The 13,475-nt window shown below is 45.0% G+C and overlaps 1 protein-coding gene across 2 annotated transcripts in view; it reads left to right on the top strand.

The window, feature by feature from the left end:
- The window catches only part of smg6 (SMG6 nonsense mediated mRNA decay factor), a 79,939-nt gene that overhangs the window by 26,602 nt on the left and 39,862 nt on the right, over nucleotides 1–13,475 (top strand). For both annotated transcript variants that reach the window (XM_062958872.1, XM_062958871.1), the window contains exons 11-12: nucleotides 10,298–10,414; nucleotides 12,075–12,246. In XM_062958872.1, the coding sequence (XP_062814942.1) occupies nucleotides 10,298–10,414; nucleotides 12,075–12,246 (289 nt within the window). The remainder of the gene's footprint in view (nucleotides 1–10,297; nucleotides 10,415–12,074; nucleotides 12,247–13,475) is intronic.

The following is a 13,475-nucleotide window of genomic DNA, read 5'->3' as shown; positions in this document are numbered from 1 at the left end:
ATTAAAGTTGGCCAACAATGGAATTCCCTAGGTATGAAGCAGCCAGGCTTTGAAGCTGCAAGGCTATTCAATGATACTCAAGTTGGCCAACAATGGAGTCCCCTAGGTATGAAGCAGCCAGGCTTTGAAGCTGCAAGGCTATTCAGTGGTATTAAAGTTGGCCAACAATGGAATTCCCTAGGTATGAAGCAGCTAGGCTTTGAGGCTGTAAGGCTGTTCAATAGTATTCAAGTACCTCTTTAGTACATTCAGTTGCTGATCAATTCCTCTGTCTGCTGTGTGCCATAGAAAAGAATAGGAAAGGGTTATGGGAGAGGCAGTGGGCAGGGTCGCACTAATGGAGAGAATCAGAAACACTGGGATGCCTGTGGTGGGGGGAAAAACAGAAAATCTAGGAGGAAAGGGTCCGCGAGCCAGGTTGCAACGAAGCGCCGTTACCTTCCCGCTGGAGCAGTACCTATCGATCTACTCACATTTGCATGTTTAGGTTGGCAGAAGCTGGGGCTAACAGTGGGAGCTCAGCCTGCTCCCCGGATTTGAACCAGCATGTCATGGAGTCGTTTTGAGAAAAGCGTCATGATCTGGGTGCCCTTCCCATTTCCATTCTGAATATTATATGTGTGTGTCTGTATATCTATCTATCTATCTGTATTGCACACTCTGCTTGGCCTGGCCGCTTTGCTGCCCGTCCTTGAGGCTGGCATCAGAAGAAAGGGAAGGCTGTCCTTCTTCCAAGAACTCTGCTCTTTCTCAGCTTGATAAGCCTCTCAACCCAAACGCCTCTCTCTCGATTGGAGTTGGCAGGGAAGCCTCATTCTTCCGTCTGTCTGTTTATTTTTCCCTTCTTCGTCCCGGGAACATATGTGCCGCAGCCCCAAGAAATCCAAGGAGAAGCCACAGAGAACCCCGTCTTGGCATCCCAGCCCATCTCCGTTTCTGGCCAAAGCAAAATGGGCCTCGGTACATGACGGGAGCCCAACGGGAGCCCCGGAGGCCATCTAGACCTTGTAGAAACACCACGGAGCCGGGACTTGGGACTGCACTTTCCATCAACCCCCTATTCATTCATTTATTTATTAGCAACATTTATATCCCACCCTTCTCACCCCGAAGGGGATTCAGGGCGGCCTACAAATAATAATAATAATAATAATAATAATAATAATAATAATAATAATAATAATAATAATAAGCTCAATGGAGGCAACACTCTCCAAGTGTCTAGGACTGTGTGATGTATCGGCGAATAATGCATGCAGATCCCAGTAAGGTGGCCTTCTGCAGCTGGCAGGTGGTATTTTTGTTGTTGTTATTGTTATTACTATTATTAACATTGAGGCTAGAGGCCATCTGTCAGAGGTGCTTTGCTTGTGCTTTTGGTGCGCAAAGGCAGAAGGGGGTTGGACTAAATGGCGCAAGGAGTATCTTCCAACTCATTATTATTATTATTATTATTATTATTATTATTATTATTATTATTGCTTGGTGGCCAACTATAGTCTGGCCCTCCAACGGTCTGAGGGATCGTGAACTGGTCCCCAGTTTAAAAAGTTTGGAGACATCTGCCTTATACCCTGTTTCCCCGAAAATAAGACCTAGTAGAGGTTTTGATGAATTGCTAAATATAAGGCCTTTTGAAACGACGGAGGGTCAGGCTAGATGACCCTTCTAAGGCTTTGGAAGCCTTTTGACAATAAAGCATGTGCTTTATTGTCTTCCAACGGGTCAGACTAGAAGTCCTTTGGAGGTCCCTTCTAAGCCATAAGAGCCTCAATCTCAACCCTTTTGCTCTGTGGATGCCCATAAGCCCCCGCCCCAAAAGGCCACTCTTTTCTCTCCATCCCTTTCTTTTCTCGTCTATCTATTTTTTCCATCTCTCTGTCTCTCTCTCTCTCCTTCCTTTTCTCCGTAACAGTTTTTAATAATGTTTTAGTTAGTTCCAGCCTTTTCTTTTTCTTCTTCTCTTGATGGATCCCATTGGAAAAGGAGGAGGACGAGAAAAAAAGAGGCATTTTTTGAAAGGAAACAGTGATACACTTCCCTTCCTTTGAAACTTCTGCTGGCACCTTTTCCAGCGCAGTTAAACCCTGCAACATGGGGCTGCTTTTTCTTCCAGCGTTTCCAAACACAGACATGAAACTGGCGTGAAACGGACAAAAAAAACCCCACATATATATATATATATATATATATATATATATATATATATATATTCAGAGCGAACGGTCAAAAGTTGAAACCGGAGAGAGAGACGTCGAATTGCCTCCATTTCTCTGAAATATGAAGGGCTGCAAATGGGGCAAACCTCGTCTTTTTTATAGACCTCATATATACACAACCAAGCCGATCCGAAACGGTTCTTCCCAAAATATAATTTTAAAAGGACTATGAAACGGCTTGTATTTCCAGTTGGTGCTTCCGCCGTACTTCCCTTTGTCTCTTGCGTTTTGTATTTCTTTGGTCTGTTCTGCATCGATCCAGATCCTAGCTCTGCTCGGCTCACATTTGAAAACTGGGTCCAAGATCGATCTTTCTCTGTTTGGAAACTTGTGCGCCACTTGCACCCGTATCTTGGGAAGTCAGACTTGGCCAGGGTGGTCCACGCTCTTGTTACATCCTGAATAGACTACTGCAATGCGTTCTATATGGGGCTGCCTATGTTTTCAATATATCATGATATTTTGGTGCTAAATTCGTAAATACAGTAATTACAACATAACATTACTGCGTATTGAACTACTTTTTCTGTCAAAATTATTGTATAACATGATGTTTTGGTGCTTAATTTGTAAAACCATAACCTAATTTGATGTTTAATAGGCTTTTCTTAATCCCTCCTTATTACCCAAGATATTTGCTTTTCACTTCACTTCACTTCACTTTATTTCTTAATTAGTCGCTCTCCACCAGAGTGCTCAGAGCGACTTACAATTTAAAATATCATTCCACAATATAAAAACATTCAACATAAAAACATTCAACAGTGACTATTTGGCAAATTAGATCTGATTTACTTAAATGCACAACCAAACAGCCAAGTCTTGAGTGCCTTTACAAAAGGTCGCAACTCCGACATTGCTCTAACATATGGAGGCAGTGAGTTCCACAGAATTGGAGCACAGGTTGAAAAGGCTCTATGCCTTGTGGCTTCCAGGTGTACCTCCCTAGGGCCTGGTACGTATAGGAGGGTTTCCTGGGAGGATCGAGGTGACCACTGATGAATAAAAGGAATGAGGCGGTCCCTAAGATATAATGGTCCTTGGCCATTTCGAGCTCTAAATGTCAGGATCAGTATCTTGTAAGAGATCCGATGTTCTATTGGTAGCCAATGCAGTTGTTTCAGAATCGGTGTAATATGGTATCTTATAGATCAGGGGTCCCCAAACTAAGGCCCGGGGGCCGGATGCAGCCCTCCGAGGTCATTTACCTGGCCCCCGCCCTCAGTTTTATAATATAATATATTGTATATACATATAATATTGATAATAATATTATAATGTAATACAATATAACACTAATAATAATACCATATAATAAGATTAATTATATATTCTATATTACATATAATATTACTAATAATATTACAGTATAGTGGTATAGTTCAGTATAGTAATATATAATGCTAATATTGTGCTATGCTAATAATATAATATATTGTATGTACATATAATTTGTAAGCCACTCTGAGTCCCCTTTGGGGTGAGACGGGTGTGATACAAATGTAGTAAATAAATGTAGTAAATAAATGAATAATAAATAAATAAATTTTAGACTTAGGCTCGCCCAAAGTCTGAAATGACTTGAAGGCACACAACAACAACAACAACAACAACAACAACAACAACAACAACCCTAATTAACTTGACTATCTCATTGGCCAGAAGCAAGACCACACTTACCATTGAAATCCTGATCAATGTATGTTGGTTAAAATTGTTTTTATTTTTAAATAATGTATTGTTCTTTCATTGTTCTTGTTGTTGTTGTTGTTGTTGTTGTTGCACTACAAATAAGACATGTGCAGTGTGCATTGGAATTTGTTTGTATTTTATTTTCAAATGATAATCTGGTCCCTCAACAATCTGAGGGACCGTGAATCAGCCCTCGGCTTAAAAAGTTTGAGGACCCCTGTTATAGATGATCCCGCTAGCAGCCTGGCTGCCGCATTTTGGACCATTCGGATCTTCTGGGTTTTTGTCTTTGGAAGCCCGGTGTATAAGGCGTTACAATAATCCAACCTAGTGGTGACTGCTGCATGGATTACCGTTGCCAATGCTTCTGTCGAAAGGTAGGATGCCAATTTCCTTGCCTGACGAAGATGAAAAAAGGCCTGCTTACTTATGGCAGTGATCTGGGCCTCCATTGTCAGCGATGAGTCCAACACAACCCCAAGGCTTTTAACAGTAGCAGACGGAACCAGAACTTCCCCATCAAAGTCAGGCAATGACTGGGTTAACTCTGGTGGCTGGTCGGGCCAGAGTATCTTAGTTTTTGCGGGATTCACTTTTAGTCTACTCGCTCGCAGCCAACTCATCACTGCTTCCAAACACAGCTTAAAGTTCTCAGGAATCGTGGTTGTCCCAGGTTCGAGACGCAAGAGTAGCTGGGTATCATCTACATACTGGTAGCACTCTAGGCCAAAGCTCTGCACTAGTCAAGCAAGGTTCTGCCGGCCCATTTAGCTTGGATAAGTGAGACTCTACTGTGTTTTGGGGAGGAGCCTTTGCCATGGCCTTTCTTTGAAGTTGAGAGAATGCGACTTCTCTCTGTCATTAGGCTATCTGTAATTTGGAATGGACTGGCTAGTCTTTGGAATCTATATATATAAATGAGTGATGGCATCACGGCGACCCACAAAACAACAAAACTAAACACCCCACAACCTCGAAAATTGACAACACAACCCATCATCCACGCCTCTAGGTTGATACAACAAAAAGAAAAGAAAAATAAAGTCCTAATTAGAGAGAGAGGAATAATTGTTTTTTATCCAATTGCTGCCAGTTAGAAGGCTAAGCTCCGCCCACTTGGTCTCCTAGCAACCCACTCACCCAGGGGACAAGCACAGTTAGGCCTCAGTTAGGCCTCTTCCACACTGCCTATAAAATACAGATTATCAGATTTTAACTGGATTAGACGGCAGTGTAGACTCAAGGCCCTTCCACACAGCTATATAACCCATATAATCTTACATTATCTGCTTTAACTAGATTATCTGGACTCCACACCTTTACCCTTGACCTTAACTACCACCAATTCCTATACTTTATTTCCCATACCACCATACTTCGCCACAGCAACGCGTGGCCGGGCACAGCTAGTATCTATATAAACTGGGTTGAGCTTCCCGCTGATAACTTCCAGGAAAATATAATTTTGGTCGGCCTTTTGGGTTGTTGTTTTTTTTCCAGGCCGAAGTGTTGTTTGTGTGTTGCGGCTGCTGCGCGGTGGACGGACAGAACGAGCAAGCGAGCAAATGGCGCGGCTTCCTGTGCACCTCCCGCGGCACCGGCTGGGAAGGGGCCATTAATTTTTAATACTTTCCCCTGTAAACTCTGGACCCCCTTCCTCTTCCCCCCCCCCCTTTTTTATGATGTCAGGAGGGATGCCTTAACTCCGCAGCTGCTTCCTGGAGAAGGGCGACGTCAGCCCTCCGAAAAAGGAGCCAGGGATGAAGGGCAGGGGGATCTCGTGGATCCAAGATTACGAGATTCTCTCCTGATGCAAATCTATAGGTCCACCTTCCATGTTCCGAGATGACAAGGTCCTCCTCTTGGGTCCAGTCGAGTTCCGGTTATCCAACATAAAGGGGCTTTTCCTTCGTTCCTGCTTTTTCCCATGAGATTGGAATGGTTTGCCTTTGCCTTCCTCATAATTTATTTATTTTATTTATTTCTCACATTTATATCCCGCCCTTCTCACCCGAAGGGACTCAGGACAGCTTACAACAACAGCAACAATTCAATGTCCATACACATCAATATAAAACAGTACATAAAACAGTTAAAACTATTAAAATACATTATAACTACTACTACTACTACTATTATTATTATCTATGTGTTATCTGCAAAATATATGCTTTAAAGACATGGCAACTGTACAAGATCCATGCAATCCCAATGAAATCCCAATGCAAATCCCAATGCAGTCCCAATACAGTCCCAATGCAATCCCAATGCAAATCCCAGTGCAAATCCCAATGCAATCCCAGTGCAATCGCAATGCAATCCCAATTCAAATGCCGATGCAAATCCCAATACAGTCCCAATGCAATCCCAATGCAAATCACAATGCAACCCCTATGCAATCCCAATGCAAATCCCAATGCAAATTTCAATGCAGCCCCAATGCCAATCCCAATGCAAATCCAAAGGCAATCTCAATGTAATCCCAATGCAACCCCTCCCTCCCTTCCTTTCTTTCTTTCTTTCTTTCTTTCTTTCTTTCTTTCTTTCTTTCTTTCTCTTTCTTTCTTTCCTGTCCTTCCTTCCCCTCCCTCCCTTTCTTCCTTCCTTCCCCTCCCTCCCTCCCTCCCTTTCTTCCTTCCTTCCCTTCCCTTCCCTTCCCTTCCCTTCCCTTCCCTTCCTTCCTTCCTTCCTTCCTTCCTTCTTCCTTCCTTCCTTCCTTCCTTTCTTTCCTGTCCTTCCTTCCCCTCCCTCCCTCCCTTTCTTTCTTTCTTTCCTGTCCTTCCTTCCCCTCCCTCCCTCCCTCCCTCCCTCCCTTCCTTCCTTCCTTCCTTCCTTCCTTCCTTCCTTCCTTCCTTCCTTCCTCCTTCCTTCCTTCCTTCCCCTTCCCCTTCCTCTTCCCCTCTCTTCCTTCTTTCCTTCCTTCCTTCTTGATGTCCTTCCTTCCTCTTCTTCTCCTCCTTCTCTCCCCCCTTCTTTCCTGATGTCCCTTCCCCTGGCCGTGGGTCTGGCATGGAAAGGGGGAGGGAGGGATGACTAACCCCCCCCCCCCCCCCCGTCCTCCCTGCCGCCTTGTCCTTCTCCCCTTTTGCCCACTTCCTGCAGCAAGAGAGAGGCCTGGCGGGACGGACGTGCTGCTTTGGGGGTGCCAGGCCTGTCTGGCTGGAGGTGACTCACGAGGCAAGAACTCCCAAGAGCAGCCTCTGGACCCAGAGAAGGGAAGAGCCAGCGGAGGAGAGGCTCTTGGCTTCTTCCAGGTGGGGGTCAGCCGGCCAGGAAGGACTCACCGGCCAGCTATGGCCACCTTTGGCCTTGCCAGCTGCACGCCAGGACTGTCTGCCCTTCATCCTGCCTCAAGCTCTTGGGGGAGATTCCCTTCCTGTGGGGGACCCTCCATCTGCATCTTGGAAAGAAGTCACGAGTGGAGTGCCATCAGCAGGGCTCCATCCTGGGCCCGGTTCTCTTTGACATCTTTATCAACGACTTAGACCAGGGCTCCCCAAACTAAGGCCCAGGGGCTGGATGAGGCCCTCCGAGGTCATTTACCTGGCCCCCGCCCTCAGTTTTATAATATAATATATCGTATAATATTGATCATAATATTATAATGTAATACAATATAACACTAATAATAATACCATATAATAAGATTAATTATATATTCTATATTACATATAATATTACTAATAATATTACAGTATAGTGATATAGTTCAATATCTATATATATAAAAGAGTGATGGCATCACGGCGACCCACAAAACAAAACTACAGGCCCCCCAACCTCGAAATTTGACAACACAACCCATCATCCACGCCTCTAGGTTGATACGACAAAACGAAAAGAAAAATAAAGTCCTAATTAGAGAGAGAGGAATAATTGCTTTTATCCAATTGCTGCCAGTTAGAAGGCTAAGCTCCTCCAACTTGGTCTCCTAGAAACCCAATCAAAAATAATAAAAAACACTAAAATAATTGATACAATAAAATACTATAATAACAGAAAATAACTAAAAATAATACAAGAAAATAATAAAATATAATAAATAAAAATATAACTTACAATAAAATTAATAAAAAAATGCAAATAACGTCAAATAAAAATTACAAAACAATTTTAACCCATACCACCACCACTTCGCCACAGCAATGTGTGGCCGGACACAGCTAGTAGTAATATATAATGCTAATATTGTGCTATGCTAATAATATAATATATTGTATGTACATATAATTTGTAAGCCACTCTTAGTCCCCTTTGGGGTGAGAAGGGTGTGATACAAATGTAGTAAATAAATGCAGTAAATAAATAAATACATTTTAGACTTGGGCTCACCCAAAGTCTGAAATGACTTGAAGGCACACAACAACAACAACAACAACAACCACCCTAATTAACTTGACTATCTCATTGGCCAGAAGCAGGACCACACTCCCCATTGAAATCCTGATAAATGTATGTTGGAAAAAATTGTTTTTATTTTTAAGTATTGTATTGTTCTTTCATTGTTCTTGTTGTTGTTGTTTTTGCACTACAAATAAGACATATGCAGTGTGCATCGGAATTTCTTTGTATTTTTTTCAAATGATAATCCGGCCCCTCAACAGTCTGAAGGATTGTGGACCGGCCCTCGGCTTAAAATGTTTGACTAGAGAGATGGGCCGAACCTAACAAAATGAAGTTCTATGTATAGATAGGTGTGTGTGCGGTATCTCCCTTGCTTAAGGAAAACCCTATACAATCCGTAGAGAGGCCACAAGTCGTGCCTACAAACTAGCCACAAAGGTACCAGAAAGGTACCGAATCCCCCCAGGGTCAGCCCTGGTTGGGATTCGGAGGGGAGACCGTTGAAGAAATACCGGGAAATGGTACCTCCGAGTCTCCTTTGCCTAAGAACACCCTACAAAGTTCATGGAGAGTCAACCAACAGGAAACACAGGGATGGGAGTTCTTCTTTGTTGACGCGGGGTCGCCCGTGTTCTTCCCATCCGAACCCTTCTTTTTCGAGGGCCGGAGGAGGAGAAGTTGATGTTGGCACGGCCTTTTCTCCCTTCCGTGCCCTTTGCCTCGTCCTTCCTGCGGCCGCTTCTGGCCCCGTGGACCTGGACGGGCTCTCTGTGTGTGTTTATCGCTCTTCCTGGAGATTATCTGCCCCAAAGCCCTCCTTGACAGTTACAATAACAAGGGCCATCGCTGCCGCTGCCGCTCCCGCCGCTCTCCTTTTTTCCCAGCACAAGTTGCTGCTGAAAGATGGATCGCGCTCATTAGAGGCGCATAACATCCGGCCACATGGCAGCCGCCGGCCTTCGTTTCCTGAGACCCGGCAGCGGCTTGGGATGACAGTGGGCTGCGTGTTTTCCATTGACTACGAGGGTTGAATGAAAAGTAATGCCTCCACCTTCGTAACTCCTCAACAGATGGCAGTCCTGGTATGCGGCAGGTCTGGGCTTGTTCAGTAGACTCTCCTCTACAGTTCCATTTGGCGGGAAGCCTTAGCATTGAATGGTTGTGTTGTTAAAGAGCGAAGTATGGAACCCTGCGCAGACGGGAAGCCTTGGCATTGAACGGTTGTGTTGTTAAAGTGCGAAGTACGAAACCCTGTGCAGACAGGGAAGCCTTAGCATTGAACGGTTGTGTTGTTAAAGTGCGAAGTATGGAACCCTGCGCAGACGGGAAGCCTTGGCATTGAACGGTTGTGTTGTTAAAGTGCGAAGTACGAAACCCTGCGCAGACGAGGAAGCCTTAGCATTGAACGGTTGTGTTGTTAAAGTGCGAAGTACGAAACCCTGCGCAGACGGTTGGTCAATGCGACTTAAGCAATGTGCAGTCACTGAATTCTTGACAGCAAAAGGTGTCACCCCAAAGGCGATTCATTGGAGAATGCAAGCTGTTTATGGCGATAGTGTTGATGTGAGTCCTGTGCGTCGTTGGGTGAGTAAGTTTAAAGAGGTTGAAGTGGGAACATCTGACTTGCCTGACTTGAGTTGGACGTCCTGTGACAGCAACCACCGAGTTTCACAAGGTGGACAGATTGATTCAGGACAATCGTCGTATCACTCCGAGATAAATTCCAAGCATAATCGGCATTTCACAAGAACGTGTGGGTCACATTATTGCTTTGCTTGACTATTGGGAGATCTGTGCATGATGGGGACTGCGAGACGCCGGTTGCGGAAACAGAGTGTTGACTTCTTCCGTGACGTCTTCAGAAAACTTGTTCATCGTTGGCAGAAATGCATCCAAATGTCGGGTGATGATGTGGAAAAGTGAATAGTGGTAGTTCAAGAGCACATTCTAAGGATTATTTCTGTGTTTGATTTATTAAAATATTCCTATCCTATCATGGGGTTCACCCTCTCTTCTTGTTTCATGTTCCCTCTTCCCCACAGAGTGCCTTTCGGAGGACTGCCGCTCGGTCATCCAGGAGCAGGCCACGGCCTTTGGGCTCTCCATGTTTGCCTTGCTGGTCAAGCGCTGCTCGGCCCTCCTGCGGGACGTCTCCCCAGGTGAGAAGGAGGCCTCATCCAGAGCCGTGGGGCAACACGCTCGACAGGGAATCAATTCAAAGCCCACTTCTCTAGGACAGTGTTTCTCAACCTGGTGGTTGGGATGTCTGGGGGGTTTCAGAGGGGTCACCAAGAACCACCAGAAAACAGATATTTCTGATGGTCTTAGGAACCCATATCCCACCAGTCTTTTTTGTTGCTCATGGGGCTTCTGTGTGGGAAGTTTGGCCCAATTCTATCGTTGGTGGGGTTCAAGGGGCTATAAATCCCAGCAACTACAGCTCCCAAATGTCAAGGTGTATTTTTCCCAAACTCCACCACTGTCCAAATTTGGGCATATCAGATATATGTGCCAAGTTTGGTCCAGATCCATCATTGTTTTGAGTCCACAGTGCTCTCTGGGTGTAGGTAAACTACAACTCCAAAACAGACACAGGGTCTACTCCCATCCCAATTTGCACTTCCGAGAATTTTCAGCATTTTATCAGTCACCTCATGTTTACAGTATTTATATGGTGCACTTTACCCCACAACCTCTCTGTTTTAATCCATGTTTTTTATTAGTTTTTGTCATTTATTTTAATTGGGTAATGTTTACATTTTTATAATTGTGCATGTCTCTTGTCTATTGTTGTGTTTTATATTGTTATTGTTTTTACTCGGGCTTGGCCCCATGTAAGCCGCCCTGAGTCCCCTTTGAGGAGATAGAGGCCGGGTATAAAAATAAAGTTATATTATTATTATTATTATTATTATTATTATTATTATTATTATTATTATTATTATTATTATTATAAAACTCACTGTCAATGCCCACCAAACTCTTTCTGTTGGTCATGGGATTTTTTGTACCAAGTTTGGTTCAATTCCATTGTTAGTGGAGTTCAGAATGCTCTTTGATTGTAGGTGAACTATAAATCCCAGCAACTACAACTCCCAAATGACAAAATTATCCCCCCCCCTCCAACCCCACCAGTATTCAGATTTGGGTGTATTGGGTATTTGTGCCAAAATACATCCTGAATATCAGATATTTACATTATGATTCATAACAGTAGCAAACTGACAGTTATGAATTAGCAATGAAAATAATTTTATGGTGCATCCTGATAGGTAGGTAGGTAGAGAGATAGGTAGCAGAGTAACTTATTAGCAGCAGCGTCACCCAGCACCGGTGGCCAAAATTGATAAAAAGAGCAAAAACACACAGACCAATGTTATCTCTTCCTTTGGAGGCTTTTCTTTGTAGCAAAATAATATGGTTGCACTATTTACAAAAACACACATTTCCATAACACAAATAAAGTTCTTTATACTTTCTCCTTTGCTTCCACGCTGGGCTTCTTTCTCATGCAGATAAACAGCTTCTAGCTTCGCTCTCACAGAGCCTCCTCTCACACCAAACTTACAGAGGAGCTTCACACAGTAGTTTGACACACGAGGCCTTCTCACACTGGAGCCTTCTCACACTGAGGCCTTCTAAGCTACAGGCACACCGGCTTTATATTGAACTGCAGCCTTTGTTGAGTCATTGCACCTATTTTAACCCTTTCAGTGCTTGGTTCACATTTTTGTAATTAAAAATACCTAGTTAATTTGTAATACTTCTGAGATATCCTACCACCTGAGTCTGTTCTCCATTCTTTCTGCCTCTCCGCAGGGAGTCCGTCTCCGGGGGGCTCCTCCGAGGACAACGACGACGACATCAAAGTCTCCTCCCTGCCTCCAGACCTGAAGGAGCTGCTGCCCAGCGTCAAGGTCTGGTCGGACTGGATGCTCGGACACTCGGACACCTGGAACCCGCCGCCCAACTCCCTGGAGCTGCCTCCGGAGTACGTCCCTTACGGTTATTTCCCTCCCTTCTTTTTTTTCCAAGGTGAAATGTATTAGACGCATTGCTCCTGGATGTCTGTTGGGAGAGCTTTAGTTGTGTGTGTTGCTATTTGGCAGAATGGGATCCCCACTTCCAAGTCTAGTGGGTTGTGGACTACCTTTGGAGGAGGATGGACTCTCCTTTGGAGGCCTTTAAGCAGTGGTCGGATGGGCCGCTTAAAGGCCTTTCGGAAGGCTTGTGTATTTCCACAAGGCCTCAGTGTGAGAAGGTCTCAGTATGAGAAGGCCTCAGTGTGAGAAGGCCTCAGTATGAGAAGGCCTCAGTGTGGAGGAGGCCTCAGTGTGAGAAGGCCTCAGTGTGAGAAGGCCTCAGTATGAGAAGACCTCAGTATGAGAAGGCCTCAGTGTAGGGGAGGCCTCAGTGTGAGGAAACCTCAGTATGAGAAGGCCTCAGTGTGGGGGAGGCCTCAGTGTGAGAAGGCTCCAGTGTGAGAGAAGCTTCAGTGCGAGAAGCTTCACTGAGAGAAACCCCAGGTTGAAGGCCTCTTGTGTGAAGCTCCTGTATAAGTTTGGTGTGAGAGGAGGTTCTGTGAGAGCGAAGCTGGAAGCTGTTTATCTGCCTGAGAAAGAAGCCATCTCCTCATCTCCTTTGCCCCGTGCATGCCCTGGCCCCCCAATGGCTCTTCCGCTCAACTCCATGACCCCCCAGGGGGTCAGTTGGCATCCCAGACCCGCAGCCGAGTGCCAGCTCTTATCGCTCTGTTTACATCCTGCTTCTTATCCCCCCACGGGCCAGGACGCCTCACCCCATTGGGCCCCTTCCAAGCACATCCTCTCCCTCCCCGTGGGCCTCTCCCTGGACCCCTTTCCCTGCCCCGTGAAGCCCCCTTCGTCCCTCCATCGATGCCAAGTCTCCGTGAGAGGGAAACCTCTGGAGGAAAGGAGGAAAAAAAGGAGAAGAAATCAATTTAAACAAACAGGATATCCGACCTGTTTCTCATCCTCCTCTCCCTTTTTTTCTCGCTGCCACTTTTTTTGCTTCTTCGTTTCTTGGCCGAGGAAATGGAAATCTCACACAGGAAGCGCCAGGCCCCATTTTTGGGGTCTGTTTTCTGTTTGGCGGCTCAGACGGCGGGTTGCTGCTCCAGAGAGGAGCCGGACCCTTCCTTTTCCCTCTCGTTCTCCTCCGTTTCTTTTCTTTCAAACCTTCCAGGACCTTTCTTTTCTG

This window comes from Anolis carolinensis, unplaced genomic scaffold (genome assembly GCF_035594765.1).
Source record: "Anolis carolinensis isolate JA03-04 unplaced genomic scaffold, rAnoCar3.1.pri scaffold_7, whole genome shotgun sequence".
Lineage (NCBI taxonomy): Eukaryota > Metazoa > Chordata > Lepidosauria > Squamata > Dactyloidae > Anolis > Anolis carolinensis.
The sequence above is the reverse complement of the archived record's forward strand: the minus strand, read 5'-3'. Positions and strand labels throughout refer to the sequence as shown.